This window comes from Giraffa tippelskirchi, chromosome X (genome assembly GCF_054371585.1).
Source record: "Giraffa tippelskirchi isolate mGirTip1 chromosome X, T2T-mGirTip1v1.2.pri, whole genome shotgun sequence".
In the NCBI taxonomy this organism is placed as follows: domain Eukaryota; kingdom Metazoa; phylum Chordata; class Mammalia; order Artiodactyla; family Giraffidae; genus Giraffa; species Giraffa tippelskirchi.
The window spans coordinates 109,405,391-109,427,134 of record NC_137289.1 but is presented as its reverse complement, the minus strand read 5'-3'; the positions used below and the strand labels follow the sequence as shown (position 1 = coordinate 109,427,134).

Genomic DNA, 21,744 nt, shown 5'->3' with positions numbered 1-21,744 from the left:
TGAAATGATATTTAGAAATTGCCAAGAAAAAAAAGACAACAGTAAAGGATAGACAGAATAAGAATGGCAAAACATTGATAACTACTGAAGCTCAGTGACAGGCACACAGAGGTTCCTTATATTATTTCCTTTCGATTTGAAAACTTCCAAAATAAAAGGCTAAAAACTAGGAAGCTATGTTCTAGTTATTCGGGTTAACAGTGAGATTATGTGGCTGGTAACTATGTAAATTCAATGAGGTCTTGTTCTTAATATATAGCCATCTAATCACAGCTGAATCATACAAAATTTAGCTATATAAAATCCCATATAATTCAACATTGTGAAACTAAAACCAACCTGTTAAATCCACTGGAAACAATACTTTATCATTGTAGAGCAAGTCACCATCTTATAAGGTGAATGAACAATGATCTCTCATCTAGTTTTCATAATCTTATGAAGATTTTAAAGTTAAAAGACTTGGTCAAAGTCACAGAATTAGTAAAAATGATGGAGGTGGGATACTAACCCAAGTTTTATGACACCAAGGACCATCTTCTCTGTACTATACTGTCACTTAGACCCCTTTGAAACAGATAGCAAATGTGAAATTTAGGTGAATTTTACAATTTTGCTTTCTGTGCTTGCTACTCTATAGTATATGGCAAAATCTGTTGTCTAGTTTTCTTAGTGAATAAAAAAGTATGGACAGAAACAAATTTCTTGAATAAAGAATAAAATAAAAAGAATTATAATATGTTAAAATTGGAAGGGACGTTAAAGCCCCTCTGTAGTCCAAAATTAAAACCTTTTCTTCAGGACACCTGGATGGATCCAGGTTTAGCTTGAGCATTTCTAGGTGAGGAATGGCAGACTCAGTGAGATAGCTGCTTCATTCATGGAATTAGTCTAATCATCAAAGAGGGCTTCCTTGCTTACAGGTGGAATCTACCTGCCACCTGTTGATTCTAGTTACAATTCCTCACCCTACACTGAATAAACACAGAATCCTTTTACACTTGATGATGTTTCAAAGCACTAAAGACATCCATTATGATCCACTATTGGCTTATGATCTGGGGACTCTCTTAGCAGTAAAAGAAAAATGAATCGATTCCTAGGTAACTAAATTTTCCTAGTCTTTTCAATAGCTCTTCCAGGCCAAGTGGTCCTCAAAGTGGGACTTAGGTATTTCTGGGAGTACTCAAAGCCTTTTCAGGGGACACACATATCAGGATATTTTTAAGGCATTTAAGCCATAGCTAAGCCATAGCTACATTTGCCATGATTGGGTCTGTCTGAAAATAAGCCTGTGGTCTGCTGATTTTCCTTTTGTATCTCCACTCGGAAGAACCCATCTCAAAGATCAACCACTCACCCGGGGTTGAAAAGCCTGCCTAACTTCAAAGAGACAATTGGGGAATGCAAAGCTTGTGATCTGTGAGAGCAAAACAGCTTTGGAAAGGACGGGGAGAGCCACCTTATTTCATCCAGACAATATATTCACGGCAAAGCCTTATCTAGTTTAGAATTAGACATCAATACTAAGATGACTGTCACAGTGATGTCTATCAACACTTTAATTTTATTTGAAAAATGAAGTCCGATTTGTTTTTCTGAGAGAAAGTGAGCCTGGTTTGGCTGATGAGTTTGACGATGATGGCTAGTTCTGCCATTTAGGTCACAGAGCAGACATTTTTCATACATTGAATGAGCTAAAGGTATAGTGCTAGAGTTTTGAAGAGAACACATTTTTAAAAACATACAAATGACTAAAAATCGCATCCTCACAATAAAAGTTTTTATCAACTGAAAGCTATGTCTGGAAGCACATAGTTTTCAAACATCTTTTAGCAGGTTTGCCAACAAAAACTTTGCAGGCTGTGTCACTATGATGGAATTTCTAGGCTCTTTCCCACTCAGGCGATCCTATTTAGGAAACATGTCAGTGTCTTGCTTATTAGGAACACTCTAGGGAGAATGGGCAATATACTGATATAACATGCTGGGGCTGGGGCTTGGTTCTGCACACCACACACTTCTACTTAATGTACACGAAGGTTCCATCCAGGGCTTTTAAAGCTGTTGCAACAACTAACTAAACTGCTGACATCTTTTTCACATAAGCAGTTACACCTAAATTCACAGTGATCTTGCACTTATATACCTGATGAATGAGTTTATATTAATTGGCCTTAAATTTCACCTTCTTTGTTTCAGCTCCTTTGTTATGACCTTGTAAAATAGTTTAAAATTTGGTCTAGATAATCACTTTATTAGCTAGCCCCCTGGAGAGGGCAGCTTCTGACAAAGCTTCCAGTGATCATCACTTCCAGGTCTTTACAACCTGGTGTAATCCTCTCCTGTTGGGTGTAGACTGGATCTAGTGAGTTATTTCTAACTAATAGAATATGGCAGAAGTGATGGTGTGTGATTTCAGAGAGCAGGTTACAAGACTGACTTCTGTCTGCTTCCTACTTTTGTGGTCTTGCTTGCTGACTGACCCTGATGAAGCCAGCTGCCATGGAGCCGCTCTAGGGAGAAGCCCAGTGACAAGGAACCTAGGGAGGCCTTGGGTCAACAGCTCATGAGAAACTCAGGCCCTCAGTCTGATAGCGTGCTTCCAACAACCATGTGAGTGAGCTTGGAAGCAGATCCATCCCCAACAGAGCCTTAAAATGACTTTGGCCCTGGAAAATGCCTGGATTACCACCTTGTGAGAGACCCTAATCAAAGTCACTGATTAAAATTTTGAATAGTATGCCACCCCATAAGGCTTGATACAGTCTCTTTGGACATAATTATCCAACCAGCTATGAAACTACCCAATTGTACTACCCTTATGCCACATTTCTCCATCTTACCGACAAAAATTTTGTGAGAAACATGTTGAGTGGCTTCCTCAAATCAAGCCTTACTGTTATCTACAGAATATTCCTTGCCAGTATGGTGATTGCATTAAAAGAGGAAGTTTGTTAGTACTTGTTTTTAGTTGCTTAGAGAGGCTTGCTTGGGGCTTCCCTCATGGCTCAGCTGGTAAAGAATCTGCTTGCAATGCAGGAGACCTGGGTTAGAACCCTGGGTCAGGAAGATCCCCTGGAGAAGGAAATGGCAACCCAGTCCAGTATTCTAATGCCTGGAGAATCCCATGGACAGAGGAGCCTGGCAGGTTACAGTCCACAAGGTCGCAAAGAGTTGGACATGATGGAGCGACTTAACCACCATAGAGAGGCTTGCGACATGGAGGCCTCTACTCTCAACCCAATCCTTTTCACTACGACTCCTGTAGTCAGAATTGTATCTTTTGGGACCTCCTATTCTTCTGAACTCTATCTCCTCCGTTTTCCACTTCTCTAAAGTATGCTAAAAATATGAGGGTAACCAAACATGCCCTTAGCCACTGTGAACCTTACAGCGAGAGGTTCCTTTTACTCTTATTACTTCAGGTCGTTCTGAACAGATGTGTTCACAACTATTTTGAAATTTTAAAAGTGTCAGCATTATCTAAGATGAACATTGCCTAAAGCTAATGCTTAAGAAAATAAAATGCACACTCACAATTCAAAAACCATGTAAAGCATTCCATCTGAGCTATATGTCTCCAATAACTCTACAATGTGGGGATGTTTCAGCATATGACAGATACTGGCTTCCCGCTTTAGATCTGAAAAACAAACACAGAGCACCTTGTTAGGTAAAATTCAAAAGACAATTCGAGTGAATGATGAATGAATGGATGGGATCTATGGTAACATGAAGACTTCTCTAACTACAGAGATGAAATCCCCCATTCAAACAAAGCTTAACTTTTTGCCCTTTGACATCTTTGACAATATAACTTTTTAATATTTTTGCCAGCTTTAATCAATATACATTACAAGTCAGCTTATTATTAAGAAATGTAAATAACACAACTAAATACTTAACCCAAACTCTTGTAAACAGGTTTCAAAATGTATAACTCTTTCTTGATGAGCTAATAAACAACTCAATTTGCTGTCTTGAATTTTACTTCATTTTCTGAGGTTTCCCTAAATTGCCTAAGGATATGATGTTTATTCCTTAGCCTAAAATCTAGCATTTACAGACACACATCAGGGAGGTTACATGGAATAGAAGGCAACAAAACAAAACAAAACAGTAAAGGTAAACAGAAAAGGCACTACTCTCGACATCAAAGTTAGAACTTATTTTACATCATCTATAAAATGTGTTGGATAATTCAAGACACTATCTTCACAGTGTTATTTTGAAAAACAAATTCAGATAATGTAGGAAAGACTACTGTGTAAGTTACATAATACTATTTGAAAAATAAAAGTGTTAATATCCTCATCGTCGTGATCATCACCATCACACAAAAATAGTTTGGGCGTAAGTGTCACTAGTCATGTCTACATGGAACAAGATAATTAAAGCCTTCCTGTGTTAACGGTGCTGGAGTTTCACCTGCTTGGAGATGAATAAAATCCAATGTGACATTTTTATATTTGGAAGTAGAAGGGAGACAGGTAAAAGAACCAAGGTTAAGGATATACTGCACAAAGCAGAGAGATAACAGTATCTCCTCTCTGATTTGTTAACTCAACTTAGTCTTAGCAACAAGAGCAATGGCTGCAGAAAGAACCTTAGAGGATTCACATAAGGTATAAATAAGGAAAAGAAGTCAGTAAAGAAGACAAAGGAGAAGCCACCAGAAAAGGAAGAATCAATAATACAACATTAAGAAAGTCAAGAAAATGGGGGAATTAAGGCATAAGTAGTAAGAGAAGGGAGCTCCCCTGGTGTCACCTGCCAAGGCTGCAGATGCGAGTTCGGTCCCTAGGTTGGGAAGATCCCCTGGAGAAGGAAATGGTAACCTACTTCAATATTCTTGCCTGGGAAATCCCATGGACAGAGGAGCCTGGCAGACTATAGTCCATGGGGTTGCAAAGAGTCAGACACAAATTACCGACTAAACAAGAACAAAACTTAAGAGAAGGCTGAGAAAAGGCTGTAAGAAAGATTCAACTAGGATAAGGCCATAAATGTTCTGAGTAAGATCAAATTCCGTGAAGAGGTCAGATTTAAACTCAGGATGCAGACAATGATGATATAACAAATTTAGACTGATCATCTCTCTCACTGGTCTAAGTACTCAATATGATTGTTGTCACTTAATGTCCCAACAAGCCTGCGAGGTTAAGTATTTTACAGATGAGGAAATTGAGACTTTGAAACCTGTTCAGGATCACATAGTGATTACAAGGGGTTGGTTTTGAGCCCTGGGCTAACTCCAAAGTCAGTCCTTCCATGATGCCAGGCTGGGTTTAGACATAATCTTGGTAGTAGGAAAGGAATAGCAGGGTCAAAGAAAGTTTGATTTTTTTGCCTGTTCTTGCTGTTGTTTTAAAGAGAACACTGCGTTTGTAAGTGTCAGTGATGAAAATCCCTTAGGATCTAGAGTCAGAAAACTTGGTGCCAGTCCAGCCTCTGTCACTACTATTGCTGGCTGACTGCTAACCTCTACAAATGCTTTCCTTATGGCAAGTGAAACGGGGACGGTGATATGACGCAGGACCTTCATGGTCTACAACTTCAGAGGGAAGTGGCAAGATTTTAATGAGAAAACAGATGGGAAAGGACTGTGTGGAGTGCAACAGTGTGGGGCTGAAGGGGTTAAGGTGGTTCGGTGTTCATTGTGGAGAAAGAGATGAGATGCACATGAAACATGGTCTCTATCTCCAGGAGAGGACAGGTGTGAATAAGGTGTGGCTTTTGCACTGGGGAGTCATAACTATGAGGAAGACTTTTGACAAGTGCACTAGAGGACCAGGCTGAAGCCAGACAATATAAATCAGATGCCTGCACACTTTTTTCTCTCCCTTTAAGATTATTCTGCCTTCTGATTCTACGAAAAGCTTAGGAGTTCTAGTACTGGTTTTAATGTTTATCTCCAGCTTCTCATTTTATTAGAAGTGACCCTTTTCATACCTTCTGCTTTCACCTTAGTTTCTCTTTCCATTTCTTTCTATTCTGATCAAAGTCTGATTCTATTCAATGCTCTGACATCAGAGTCAAGAAGTAAATGGAGATTTAGTGTTTGCCACAACAAAAAATGGGTCTTTTCTCCTGTTTTCCATTTACTTTCAATGTTGCCCCTTTCATGTAACTGCAATGTGTTTCAACCTCCGTATTCAGCATTTGACATGTGCCACATTTGTTATACTGAAAGAACATAGTAGAAACGGATGCTCTAAAGACCTCTCCATTTGACACACACGTTTCCTTGGTATATGGCTGAATATGCTTATGGTCTAGTCTCTTCTAATCCACCTTCAAAAATAAAGGCAGGTTTGCTGGGGACCCTGCCTTCAAAGATTAAAACTCTTTAAATGTCACTGGACCTGTCAGTAAAGCATCTGCCTGCAATGTGGGAGACTTGGGTTCACTTCCTGGGTTGGGAAGTTCCCCTGGAGAAGGAAATGGCAACCCACTCCAATATTCTTGCCTGGAGAATCCCATGGACAGAGGAGCCTGGCAGGCTACAGTTCATGGGACCGCAAGAGTCAGACATGACTTAGCGCTATCTTCTGACATTTCAGGGACTAAAATCCAAACAATGATTGAGCAGCACAAAACTAACAACATAAAAACATATTTGAAATTATAAGGGCAATGATGCAAAATATGGCTTATATCTAGGATAACTGTGGCACCATTTTCCATAATTCAAGCATCAATTAAATGGGTGTATTAAATAGCCTGAAAAGAAAAATCACAGTTTACAAAACACAAATGCATCATCTATGCATTCAAGCTATAGATTCCAAGAAGTTAAGCTCAAAATATGTGTTTAGATGTGAGTATGAATTAAAGACTAACTGCTATTAATTCCTTGCTGATACAGCAAACTAAAGAGTATTTAGTCAGCTCATGAAGTAGAGTAGGGAGGAATTTGAAAGTAGGTGATAATAATATGATTTGAAATTGTGATTATCTGACTGCTTAGAGATACTAGCTTAGAACATTCCTTTGAGTGACCTGACCCAGGGTTACCATGGTGTTTTGAAGATCTACTTTATCTTTAGTGACTGGGAACTCCTCCATTCTGCCTTGTATTTTTTCATTTTGCAGGGAAATTTTTAAAGATTTAAGGAAGAATCTACTTCTATGATTAGTGTCCCTATATTTAATTATGTGCCTATATTTTATCAATTTATTTTCTTTTAAAAGGGGTCACTAGTAATATGGAAAGTAATATTTGATATCCTGACCAAAACTGGAGAAACACACTTAAACTGAATCAACCCACTATATGGCATAATAAGTTTGGGCTATCCAATAACAGTAGAACAACTATGTCCTCCAGGGTCTACTTTTCAGTCTGCCCCTCAAATAACGGAGAGTTATTTAGGAAACCTGTTTCAAGTGGTCTGTTTTAAGAAGAATTTTCCTGAAAAGTATGTAGCATTCATTTTTATAATACTATTAGTTGTTCTTGGAAAAGGAGAATTTTTCATACTACCTTTTAAAAGCCAGATGCTGCTTTTGGAGCCCCATGACTCTGCAGCAAGCTAATTTGACCATGGGTCAAAAATAAGTTGGGTATTTACCAATGTGACTGAAGAAAGGAATGCTCTCTGACATTCTTAGCACTGGATTGGCGATCTCATTTTCAATGTCTGAGCTTTAAAGGTCAAATTTAAGAGTTAGCTTTCTCAGAATCGTTCAGTAAGGTTTTAGTTCAGCATCATACAAAAGAAATACAATGCAAACTTCACACACAATTAAGATTTTTTCAGTGGCCACATTAAAAAGCAGCAGGTGAGATTTAACATAGTTTACACAATCCAATATATCCAAAGCATTATTATTTCAACATATAGTCACATTAAAAAGTATTGATGAGTTTGTTAGCCATCTGTATGTCTTCTTTGGAGAAATGTCTGTTTAGTTCTTTGGCCCATTTTTTGATTGGGTCGTTTATTTTTCGGGAATTCAGCTGCAGAAGTTGCTTGTATATTTTTGATATTAATTGTTTGTCTGTTGCTTCATTTGCTATTATTTTCTCCCATTCTGAAGGCTGTCTTTTCACCTTGTTTATAGTTTCCTTTGTTGTGCAAAAGCTTTTAATTTTAATTAGGTCCCATTTGTTTATTTTTGCTTTTATTTCCAATATTCTGGGAGGTGGGTCATGGAGGATCCTGCTGTGATTTATGTCGGAGAGTGTTTTGCCTATGTTTTCCTCTAGGAGTTTTATTGTTTCTGGTCTTACATTTAGATCTTTAATCCATTTTGAGTTTATTTTTGTGTACGGTGTTAGGAAGTGTTCTAGTTTCATTCTTTTACAAGTGGTTGACCAGTTTTCCCAGCACCACTTGTTAAAGAGATTGTCTTTTCTCCATTGTATATTCTTGCCTCCTTTGTCGAAGATAAGGTGTCCATATGTGCGTGGGTTTATCTCTGGGCTTTCTATTTTGTTCCATTGATCTATATTTCTATCTTTGTGCCAGTACCATACTGTCTTGATGACTGTGGCTTTGTAGTAGAGCCTGAAGTCAGGCAGGTTGATTCCTCCAGTTCCATTCTTCTTCCTCAAGATTGCTTTGGCTATTCGAGGTTTCTTATATTTCCATACAAATTGTGAGATGATTTGTTCTAGTTCTGTGAAAAATACCATTGGTAGCTTGATAGGGATTGCATTGAATCTATGGGCCAAAGAACTAAACAGACATTTCTCCAAAGAAGACATACAGATGGCTAACAAACACATGAAAAGATGCTCAACATCACTCATTATTAGAGAAATGCAAATCAAAACCACAATGAGGTATCATTTCACACCAGTCAGAATGGCTGCTATCCAAAAGTCTACAAGCAATAAATGCTGGAGAGGGTGTGGAGAAAAGGGAACCCTCTTACACTGTTGGTGGGAATGCAAACTAGTACAGCCACTATGGAGAACAGTGTGGAGATTCCTTCAAAAACTGGGAATAGAACTGCCATACGACCCAGCAATCCCACTGCTGGGCATATACACCGAGGAAACCAGAATTGAAAAAGACGCGTGTACCCCAATGTTCATCGCAGCACTGTTTATAATAGCCAGGACATGGAAGCAACCTAGATGTCCATCAGCAGACGAATGGATAAGGAAGCTGTGGTACATATACACAATGGAATATTACTCAGCCATTAAAAAAAATACATTTGAATCGGTTCTACTGAGATGGATGAAACTGGAGCCCATTATACAGAGTGAAGTAAGCCAGAAAGAAAAACAACAATACAGTATACTAATGCATATATATGGAATTTGAAAGATGGTAACGATAACCCTATATGCGAGACAGAATAAGAGACACAGATGCATGGAACAATTTTATGGACTCTGAGGGAGAAGGTGAGGGTGGGACGTTCTGGGAGAATAGCATTGAAACATGTATATTATCATATGTGAAACAGAACACCATTCCATGTTCAATGCATGTGACAAGGGCTCAGGGCCGGGGCAATGGGATGATCCAGAAGGATGGGATGGGGAGGGAGGTGGGTGGGGGGTCCAGGAAGGGGAACACATGTAAACCCATGGCTGATTCATGTCAATGTATGGCAAAAACTATTACAATATTGTAAAGTAATTAGCCCCCAACTAAAATAAATAAATTTATAAGAAAAAAAAAAAGTATTGATGAAATATGTTACATTCTCCTTGTGTACTAAGTCTTTAAGATCCAGTGTGTTTTATTCTTATAGGACATCGCAATTAGGAGCACTCACATTTCAAGTGCTCAATAGCTGCGTGTGGCTAGCGGCTAACAAACTGGAATGGTGCAGCTCTGGATAGATTGACTTGATTTAATTCTTATCCTCTCTCAACTGTGAGTTCATCTGCATATCTTACACAGCTATTTGTAAAGTCATTCAGTCATTCCAAAAAGAATCTAAACTCAAACACATTTAAGAAAAATTGAAGTATAGTTAATCTATGTTATGTTAGAGTCATACAGTAAAGTGATTCAGTTATACATATATGTATGTGTGTATATATATTTTTCTTTTTTAGATTCTTTTCTATTATAAGCTATTACAACATACTGAATATAGTTCCCTGTGCTATACAGTTGGTCCCTGTTATCTATTTTATATATAGTAGTGTGTATCTGCTAATCCCAAGCTCCTAATTTATCTCTTTCCCCTGCACCCTGTTATCCCCTTTATTAACCATAAATTTGTCTTCTGTGCCTGTAAGTCTATTTCCAAACAGATGTGTTTTTAAAAAGCACTTCCACAGAAGGAAACGACAGCTTTTAGTAACCCAAATCCATCACTTAATGACTAAATCTGGAATTTCTTCACTATTGTTAATCAAACCCTTTACTGGTTTCAGTTCAGTTCAGTTGCTCAGTCATGTCTGACTCTTTGCAACCCCATGTACTGCAGCATGCCAGGCTTCTCTGTCCATCACCAACTCCCAGAGTTTGCTCAAACTCATGTCCATCGAGTTGGCGATGCCATCCAACCATCTCACCCTCTGTCATCCCCTTCTCTTCCTGCCTTCAATCTTTACTTGTTTAGTAGCTTTTAATTATTTTATCTTGTTTAATCTATGAAACACTCAAAGGGTAGTCAACATCTGCTGAATAGCAGCCCTGTGGACACTTCAAAATTTATTGAATGATCTTAGACTATCCAGTGCGGTATCTCAGGATTTTTAAGTGTTCCTCCATAAGTCCTCATTTAATAGTTATAATAACCCTGTGATGTAAATATATCTAGTTTCACTTTACAGAGAAAAAAACTGTGCAGTGAGATACTTAAGTTGTTGAGATCACAGAAGTAGTAAGTAGAGGAAGCAGAGCTAATAAATGAAGTCCAGTGCTCTCCACATCATACCACAATGGCTCCTGGGGCTACATAGTTTTTATATGTTCCCTTAAGATCCAATCATATAACAGTTGTAACACTGACTTGGGTGATCAACTATCAAGACTGCTACAGAACCAGCTTTATTTCAGCTGCACTGTCACCAGTGATGATCAGAAATTAGACACTGATTTTTAACTGACAAATACATAAGTATTCTCACTTGTTTCCAAAGAATTTCCAGGTTGTGTTAGAAATTCAATAGTTAAAATTCAGAGCTGACCCAGGCTCCAACTGCACATAAAGAATGTTCTAATCTAGCAATAAAATAATTAGGACAAGGATTAATGTGTTCGTTTGAATCAATATTAATAACAGAATAACTAAATGAAAGTCATTATTGACTCAACATTTTTTCCTCGGCAAGTTGAAATTAATGATCATGTGGTATTTTAAGAAAGGGATCCAAGCAGAATCTTGGGAAGGTTATAGCAGCCAAGTTAAATGCTGCTGCTGAGCTCCACCTTTATCTAATAACCAGTTTGAAGACTAAAGGTCCCAGCTGCCTTTGGCAATAATATAGGTCAGGCTGGCTTTAATGAGGCCATCTTCCTATAAATCAAGAAAATTGACCTTCTCAACTAGAGGATGACCAGAGGCCTAGACAGGCCCCCACACCAATCTGAGTTAAGGGGAAACTCATTATTTCTTTGATCTTCTACACATTTTACTAGCACATTTTATTATCTTTTTTCATATACAATGAGAAATGCAAGCAGCTTGTAATTTCTTTGAATTCTTGCCCATTTAATACAATCTTACAGCCTAATATCTCACCTGTTAGGTTCATGAAGAAAAGCAGCAGTATACCATTAACTGAGAATGTTTGACTAGTGCAAAATTTGCTCTTAAATAGGCAAATATATCAGTTAGAAATCAATATCAATGACACTGTTATTGTTTAGTCGCTAAGTCGTGTCCGACTCTTTGCAACCCTATGCACTGTAGCCTGCCAGGCTCCTCTGTCCATGGGATTTCCCAGGCAAGAATACTGGAGTGGGTTGCCATTTCCTTTTCCAAGGGATCTTCCTGACCCAAAGATCAAACCTGTGCCTCTTGCATTGGCAGGCGGATACTTTACCACTGAGCCACCAGGGAAGCCCCTTAACTACATTAAGCATTTACAAATTAATGATTTTAGTAATATATTTCCCAAAGAAGTTTGAGTTCTGAAAGTGTAATAAATATATTAAAGCATCCTGGCCAGTTGAGTACCAAATGTTAACTAAATTCAACACTATATTTGAGGTATTATCAACAACTATCAGCAGTAAATTATAATAAAGCCAATTACTGTAAGAACTACTTGTCTTCCTTCTCATTCTTCATTAGGATGAGTTTGGTAAGTATCATTTATTTCTAGAGACTTGCATTTAAAACAACTCCAGGTCATTCTTAATCAGTATTAAAGAACCATAATTCACTTAGCTTGTTAATTAGATATTAATAAAGATACAGGTGATCAGTCCAATGATCTTTATAATATTTATCTTCTGAAGTGTTAAAATGTTCTGAAAGAAGAGCATGTGCTTAAAAACTATCTATACATAGAGCCAACATTAGGTTCAAATGAAACCAAATTATTTGTCACTTACAGGATGTAACTCTGAGTCATCTATTTAAGGAGTTACTCAACCATGAATTTGGTGAGGATCTGTTTTGAACTAATAAAAATAGAAAGATGTTAGTTACACGGATAAAGGAAAAAAGCAGAGGTGACTGAAATCCAAACAACATAAAGTTTCAGCATTAGAGTTTTTCTCAAATATATGAATGACCATTATTACAATCATATTTTACACATGATAAAAGTAGAAATATAATGTTCTAAACGTCTCTAGAAGGTACAATTCCTCTGCTGCTTTTTATTTGGGGAAGATGTAAACCAAAAAAGGTTTACAAAAAGGGAGAAAGATTGGGGCATTTTACTGTTATAAAACCCAGACACTGAGGACTTCCCTGGCAGTCCAGTGATTCAAGAGTTCTCCTTCCAATGCAGGGGGTGCGGGTTTGATCCCTGGTTGGGGAGCTAAGATACCACATGACTCGGGGTCAAAAAACCAAAACATAAAACAGAAGCAACACTGTAACAAACTCAATAAAGACTTAAGGAAAAAAAAAACCCATACATCTATTTCAAAATGGTACTCCTTTATGAAAGAAAATTGGAGAAATGTCAGTTTATGCTTCAATTACTTTTCAATATTAAAGTCTTGAAAAATATGTTAGGAACTGAAGGAACTTTGTGGGATGACAGAGTGTACTATATTTAAACTCATCACATATACATATTAGAACTCTTTGGACTGTACACTTAAACGGATTCATTTTATTCTGCATAAATTTTTATTCAATAAAGTTTGAAAAAGAAAAATATTATTGCAATAAGACAGGAATTCAACTAATAAGTATCAAGTAAAAAATGTTCACATACCTTGTATTTTACATTTTCCTAATTATGCCATCTATATAGTTTCCCCCCCATTATCCGAAAGTAGGGTGTTTCTATGAAACCTCCTATAAGCCAAAATGGCATAAAAGGATGATGCAGTTACTTTTTTTCATAAAAGCAAAAATTATCTTCAGATTTTTTTTTTCAGTTAGTGAAAACTGGTACTAATGTAGGTCTTTTATAAAAGCAAAGTGCTGTGAAGTGAATTTTTTTAAAGTGGGAGATATGTGTATTTACTTTCTATTTTTATTTACTTCCAGCTGAGTTCAACAGGGATATGTGGTAGGAGAGGTTGCCTCATGACCCACTCCTGCTACACCTCTTTCCTCCACGATGGGGCAAGCCCAGGAAATATTGCCAGCAGGGGCAAAATTCTACCCAGAAAGCGATCGATAGCGTATAATATACAAATAAAAGAATGACTGAGGCCGAAATTCTCTATGGCATAGTGAAATAACTATCATAATTTTTAAAAATAACATGAGTTTCCTGTATTCAGCAGTTGGATACTTCTGTCAACAAATCTCATGATAGGGGAAAAAAATTAGTGAAAAAATAAGTACCAATGAATGGCAGTTATTTTGAAAAGGATCAAGAGAAACAACTAGCTAATTATTTTGATAAACAGCAGCTTGAAATCGGAGATTATGCATAACCCTGCAGACTCGCAGCCACAACTGCCAAAATTAAATCTTTGTTTTGTTGGTCTACTGCCCAAATCAGACTTACACGGATAGTTGCAAATGGCTAAGAGGTATGTGTAACTTAAATAGTTCACCTTGTTATCTTTATTTTAAAAAACTAATGAAACAGCTTCAAAGAACATTAGTAGAATCAAGGACAGCAGCTAAACGTGGCAGAGAGGAGAGGATAGTTTTTGTACAGAGTGGAACTCTGGACTAGGGAAACAGGGAATTCTGAAAAGGCCATATTTCTCCTTGTTTTAATAAAATCTTAAGTAAACAGTACACTGCTTTGCCCTTAGAATAAACTATCTTCATTTAATCCTTTCCACAAAACCAGGAGGCATTACACTTAAGTATCTGAAAATGTGGCAGCTCTCTACATTGGCAATTTTTTAACTTATTTGGGGCCAGAAGCCATTTTCTAAATCTGCTATAGTGATAAAAATTTTGTAGAAAAAGAAGGAAAAAGCCCAAGGGATTGATCTAGATACTGATGTCCAAGGATATGAGTTTGAGCAAACTCTGGGAGATAGTGAAGGACAGGGAAGCCTGGTGTGCTGTAGTCTATGGGGTCGTGAAGAGTTGGACAGGACTTACAGACTGAACAACAACAAAGGATAAGATAATCATCTAACCCATCTCAAGGAGGTCACAAAAGCACGATTGAGACTGGAAAGCTACAGAAACTAGTGCCTCCTTGTACACCTGCATAATGAGCACAATTTGAGGACAACCACTACTTAGATTAAAAAAAAATAAGCATATACCTTGTATTATTTTACAGCTTCCCTGGTAGCTCAGATGGTAAAGAATCTGCCTGCAATGCAGGAAGCCTGGGTTCAATCCCTGGGTTGAGAAGATCCCCTGGAGAAGGGAATGGCAACCCACTCCAGTATTCTTGCCTGGAGAATCCCACGGACAGACCACGAGGTTGCAAACAGTTGGAAATGACTGAGTGACTAACACTTTCATGTCATATTATTTTAGCTTCTACCCCAAACCTAGCACTTTGGTGTGTGAAACTCATGAAACTATCACAAAGTGTTTTTCTTTTTTTGAAAAATTACAGAATGTTCTCTTGGGGACATTCCATGTGGTCCAATTTCTTGTTTCCTATCTTGATATCAAAATAATATAAATTATTTACTTATTAGAGTATAATGTTTAACACATAAAATAAGTATACTTTATACTTAGGGGTTTGCGTGTTTGTTGTAGGTTGAATGTCAGAATATGTATTTCCTTACTCTTTAAAGAATGTACCTTTATAGTCAACCAGTCTTTTTTCTTGACTTTTTTCTCTATAGCTCCTTTGCCATTTCATCAGACTTGGAATGGGTAAAACATAAGTTTCCTTAAAAGTTGAGAGAGAAACAGAGGCTTCTGGCATCTGATCCTCATACAGTTTGGTGCAATCCCAGCGAGGCAGAGCCAGCGAAAACAAGGAAAGGAAGTTAGGTAGGGCCTTAATCCCTGTTCACTTGAGTCACTTGTGACCTAGGTGGTGCGTGGTGGTGGTGCAGTGCCAATGCAGGAGATGCAAGAGACTGGGGTTCGATCCCTGGGTCAGGAAGATCCCCTGGAGGCAGGCATAGCAACCCACTTCAGTATTCTTGCCTGGAGAATCCCCATGGACAGAGGAGCCTAGTAGGCTATAGCCCATGGGATAGCAAAAAGTCGGACACAACTGAGCACACACAACAAGTCTAATTCATGTCTTAGTAACATGGGGAACAAATACAAATAATACCTTATTCAGGTCATTCTAGATAATGGCTTATTTCATATAAGTGACTTTTCCAGGAAGGGTGCCAACATGTCCTAGTTTGCCCAGTTCTTTCTAGTTGTAGCACTGAAAGTTCTGTGTCCCAAGAACCTGCCCTCAGTCCCAGGTAAACTGGGATGGTTGGTCACCTATTTCCTCAGATCTGGCACTTATCGTTTCAAATGCTAACACCCTTCTGCTTGGAGGCAGTTGTGATATAATAGAGCAACAGATCTGTAGTCAAAAGGCCTGTGTTTAAATCTTGGTGGCTGAGATGGTAAAGAATCTGCCTGTGATGTGGAAGACCCAGGTTCGATCCCTGGGTCAGGAAGATCTCCTGGAGAAGGGAATGGCTACTCACCCCAGTATTCTTGCCTGGAGAATCCCATGGACAGAGGAGCCTGGCCGGCTACAGCCCATGGGGTCGCAAAAAGTCGGACACGACTGAGCAACTGACACTTACTTATTTACTTTCCGTCACTTAGAAGATGTTATAACACTGAACGTTGGTTTCATCATCTATAAAATGAAAAGACTAAGAGAATAGCTCCCATGCTGGTTGTAGGTGGCCCTGGGTGACTGTGAAAGTGCTTGCCATGGGGTGTGGCACAGAGCATGTGCGCCATAAGTTGTTTCCTTTCCCTTTGACCATTTTTGGTGGAAATAATTCTCTCTTACCTTTACCAAATGTCGATCAAACTAAGTTTGTTGGCAACACGAACATCCAATAACTGAACCACACTACTACATAGTTCTAAACTTACTCTTACTTTGAAATTTTTCATCTACATTTTTTTGGAAACCACTTAAAACAGTTCATAAAGAACCAAATCTGAAGTTGACCAAAGAATTATGTGTGTGTGTGTGTGTGTGTGGTAGTAAAAAGCAGGTACAGTTGAAGTGTCTAATAACGTGGACACTGGTTTAAAAAAAAAAAGCAAAACAGAATCCACATAGCTGCATATGTGTGGCCCACTGACTACTGGCATCATTACTCTTCTAGACAGTCCTTAGAGTCATCCTCACACCAACTACCACTTTTCTCCCACTTCCATATCCAGCTGCCAAAACCTGTCCATTCAATTTCTGTAACACCTGTCAAAACAATCTGCCCCTTCCTGCACTCAGCCTAGTTTCAATCCTCATGGATTTTTGTCTGGATCACAGCAAAGATCTTCTAATGGGTTTCTTTGCCTCCAGTTCCTTCTTTTCACTCTACTCATTAAATTGTCATCATCGGTTTTTATTCTAAAACAAGTATTATCATATCACTCCAAAAACCTTCATGGCTGTCCATTCTATCTACCAAGATGTTGTAATCCCTCAGCTCCACATGGAAGCCTTTCCAAAATGATTTTTAAGTCAAACAACTTAACTGGGGTCCACAGAGCTATTTAGCAACATAACTGGAAGAAGAACCCAGTTCTCTTATTTCTTGGATTTCCCAGGTGGCTCAGTAGTAAAGAATTTGCCTGCCAAGCAGGAGACCTAGGTTTCATCCCTGGGTTGGGAAGATCCCCCGGAGAAGGGAATGGCAACCCACTCCAGTATTCTTGCCTGGAGAATCTCAGGGACAGAGGAGCCTGCAGGGCTACAGTCTAGGGGGTCTCATAGAGTTGGACATGACTGGGTGCACACACACACACACACACACATACACACACACACACACACATCTTCTGCTTCTTAGTCAAGTAATTTAGTTTACTTTTTTTCTTTCAATTTTGGGGTGGGGGGATGATGTCACACATATTACATTCATTTCTAACTTCTCCCATCATCCTCCCTGACTCCTACTGCAAACTACCCGCAGCTACTGCAACACCTACTGTATTCCCCATGCTCTTTGTGCTCTTGAAAATGCTGCTCCCTCTGTTTGATGCTCTGTGTGCTTCCTTCTCTGTTTAAAAACACCAACTCATCCATTGAAATCCTACTCACACTTTGCTGCAAAGTTCTCCTCAATAGTCTCTTCAGCTGAGGTAGGCACACCCTGCTGTGATCTCACAACAGCTCCCCTAAACACAACTCAGTATTTCAGTCTTTCCCAAACTGTGCTAGTGCTGGTGAGTTATATTCTGGCTAACACTGCTGGAAGGCAGCACCAAGCACACATAACTCACTCAACCAATGTCTATTATGTCTTCTCTCTCACATCAAACTGTATGTGTGTGTGCATCATTGAATCAGAGAGTGTTGGAAATGGGACAGTAAGGGAGCCATCATCACACACTCCTCTTCATCCTCACATTTTACTCCTAAGGGAAAAGAGGTGCTGAAGTCACACAGGTAGTTCACAGCACAACTAGAAAATGAATTCAGGTCTCTGATTCTCAATCTTTCTGCTACTCTGTACTCTACTGGAAGAGAACTCTAAAAATCTCCAAAATTTCAGACAATCTGGTCCAGGTAGCGCATACATACTGATTACAGCATTTTCAGAAAATGACCCAAAAATGCCATTTGTGTGAAGATAATTGGCTGCTAGTGTTATTTTGTATATCGTATTATAACTTAAAATGAAAAACTTCAAGGTGCTACTGAGTGCACTGGCTTAAAGCAAAAGTAACATCTGCCTAACATTTCTATGTCACTGTAGAGTATATGCCCTATATTATTTAATATTATAAATTACATGGCCAAAAAAAGTCTTCTCTTGAAAGAATGAAGAAAGAACACGAAAGTGTTAGTCGTTCAGTCATGTCCATCTCTTTGCGACCCCATGGACTGCAGCATGCCAGGCTTCCCTGTCCATTACCACCTCCCAGAGCTTGCTCAAACTCATGTCCATTGAGTCAGTGATGCCATCCAACCATCTCATCCTCTGTCGCCCCCTTCTCTTCATGCCCTCAATCTTTTCCAGGATCAGGGTCTTTTCTAATGAGTTGGCTCTTTACATCAGGTGGCCAAAGTATTGGAGCTTCAGTTTCAGCATCAGTCCTTCCAATGAATATTCAAGATTGATTTCCTCTAGGATGGACTGGTTTGATCTCCTTGCAGTCCAAGAAGTCTTAAGAGTCTTCTCCAACACCACAGTTCAAAAGCATAAATTCTTTGGTGTTCATCATTCTTTAATGGGTTAAATGATCACATAATTCCAAAAGAAGTATATGAAAAGAGCACATCTAATTTTCTTCCACTAGAGGACACTAAAGATCATATTATAGCTAGTTAGGCAAATACTATCACCAAGATCTGTAGCTCCAGACAATATTATTGCTCTTGATAATATAATACACAGATGAGATGGTTATTTGCCTTTGACATGTCTAAAAGCAGTAACCATTAGCTAACATTTTTGGAGTCAGTCTCAGAAAATGTGTGGACTCATTTAACCCTCACAATAACCCTAAGAGGTAGATGATACTCACTCTATACTTGAGGAATCTGAGGCAGAGAGCAGTTAAGTCACTCACTCACAGATGCAACTTATAAATAAGCTCTCTGTAGGGACTTCCCAGGTGGGGCTAGTGGTAAAGAGCCCACCTACAATGGAGACTTAAAAGACTTGAGTTCAATCCCTGGGTTGGGAAATCCCCTGAAGAAGGACATGGCAACCCACTCCAGTATTCTTGCCTGGAGAATCCATGGATAGAGGAGCCTGGTGGGCTACAGTCCATGTAGTCACAGAGAGTCAGACATGATTGAAGAGACTTAGCTAGAAATATAGAAGCTGAAATATAAAGTCTTGATTAAAGTTAAATCAGAGCAAAGTTCAGTAACAAAATCCTACTATCTTTCAAAAAATTCTCAGTTTAGTCTATCCAAGCCACCTGATTATATCTTTGAAAACCTAGACTGCTGTAAGGTGCACAATCATTAAAAATATGACTAGGTAGGGCTTCCAGAATGGCTGTGAGTGCAAGGAAACCTCTCCCATAGAGAGACGAATATGAAGCAGGCTAAAATTAACAATCATTCAAAGTCTCTGGAGATTGATCAAAAGACTTACAGCAAATTGAGAAGCAGTTATTCAATAACATCTACAGAAACTCGATAAGAAGAATGGGAGGCTGTGGCATTCAGGACTGGGACTGCACCTGTGTCCCCTTAGTTCTGCCTGAGGAGGACCTATTCAAAGGGGCTCAGCAGCTGTGTGCAGATCAGCTCCATGAGGTAGAAAAGCTGTTTGGGGGTGGATCTCGCAGCTGGTGAACATCAGCAGATCCCACTTTCCATGGTTCCATGCTGTGGGAGGCTATCCTGAGTGGCTGGTAGAAGCTGGATGGCAGCATCTAGTTGCCACTCCCAAGACCAGCTAAATTCAGATTTATCTGGGCAGGGCAGCTGGTAAAGAGTAGTCAGTCCCCCTTTCCCGCACTGCTGGAGAGCCACAGAAGTGGGCTGGGCAGCCCAGTGGCAGCTGCAATCTCCTTCAACTTTCTAGGCCAAAGAACTTGTCCAAGACAGTTAGCATCTGGTGAACAATGGCAGATATCATCCTCCCTGGCTCTGACATGGAAGATCCCTATGGAGTGGTAGTAGCAGCCAGAAGGGAGCTCCCCTCCTCCCCTCACAACCCCCTCCCCCATACAGCTAGCTCCACAGGGAAGATCTGTGTAGAACAACCAGTGAAGAGGAGTCTCCCTTTCCACCACGCTTTTGTTCCATAAAAGAGATTCTGCCCAGGGGAGAGTATAGCCAGCCTCATAGGCTAGCAAATCCTTCCCCTGACAAGGGGCTCAACTTTAACTGGATCAGAATATGGAGTAAGTTATACCACAAGGCATTGTCAAAAACAATAGTGCAATGACTAACAATTAGTACAGTATGATGCCAACAGAGGTAGACCATCTTAATTCGAGATCAGGGGAGGAGCAGGTCGAAGGAGCCCAGTTAAAGCCAGAGTCATTCCTAATAGTCAGGAAAGTTGTGCACATTATCAACGCTACTCCCTCTGGAGAGACCTACCTGAGGTTGCACTGAACCAACAAGTCACTAAACAAACAAGCAAACCAGAACAAGTTCTGGAGTACAGGAGGGCTGTTAGAATCCAGATCTACTGTAACAAAAAGTTGAGACACACAAAAGACAGGAAAGCACGATCCTTGTACATGTTTTTTTTAAAAGCAGAAAATAGAAACTGCCTTGAGGAGGCCCAGATGTTGGACTTATCAAAAAAACCTCAAACTTGCTACTATAAATACATTCATAGAATTAAATGAAATTCACATTTAAAGAATTTTTAAAAGGTGTTACAACAATGTCTCATCAAATAGAGAATATCAGTAAAGAGAAATTATTTTAAAAAGAACAAAATTTATACTCTGCTGTTAAAAGTACAATAACCAAAATGAAATATTTACTAGAGAGGTTCAAAAGTAGATTTGAGCTGGCAGAAAAAAAACACAAACTTCAAGACAGATTATTGATAGAGATTATGAAATCTGAAGAATATGGAAAAGAAAAGAATGAAGAAAAAATGAACAGAGCATCAGAGAAATATGAGACACCATTAATACACTAATATATGTATAATGGGAATACCATAAAGAGAGAAGAGAAAAAAAGAGCTGAAAAATATACTGATAAAAAGATTGAATAAATAAATTGGGGAAAACAAACCTCCCAGGTAGAAGATATTCAAATACTAACCAAGTTATCTGACTCTATTCTTTAAAATTTCATGAACCTGTTTCTCTGTGTCCATTTCAACTGCAACTTGGAAGTTAGTTGAGGTCATCATTTATCTTGCCCAGATTACTGCAAATCTCATCCTTATGTTATAGTCAAAGTTTTTTCTAAAACTAAAATTCAATTATACCTGACTACCAGTCCCCTACCCCACACTCAAACTCCATTCCCCTTAGACGTAGCTTGGCCCATTTAGAGCTTCTCAGAATCACTACAGTATTTATTTTAAGAAGAGGTTCCTGGCCCACATCCCATACCTACTAGATTGGACTCACTGAGGGAGGAGGCCCAAAACCAATCAGTGCTTTTAAATAAGC

The 21,744-nt window shown here is 38.9% G+C and overlaps 1 protein-coding gene across 11 annotated transcripts in view; it reads right to left on the bottom strand.

Moving 5' to 3' along the window:
* CASK (calcium/calmodulin dependent serine protein kinase) overlaps positions 1–21,744 on the bottom strand; it is a 385,636-nt gene that overhangs the window by 230,264 nt on the left and 133,628 nt on the right. For all 11 annotated transcript variants that reach the window (XM_081564446.1, XM_081564438.1, XM_081564440.1 and 8 more), the window contains exon 3: positions 3,541–3,646. In XM_081564446.1, coding sequence (XP_081420572.1) covers positions 3,541–3,646 — 106 coding nt within the window. The remainder of the gene's footprint in view (positions 1–3,540; positions 3,647–21,744) is intronic.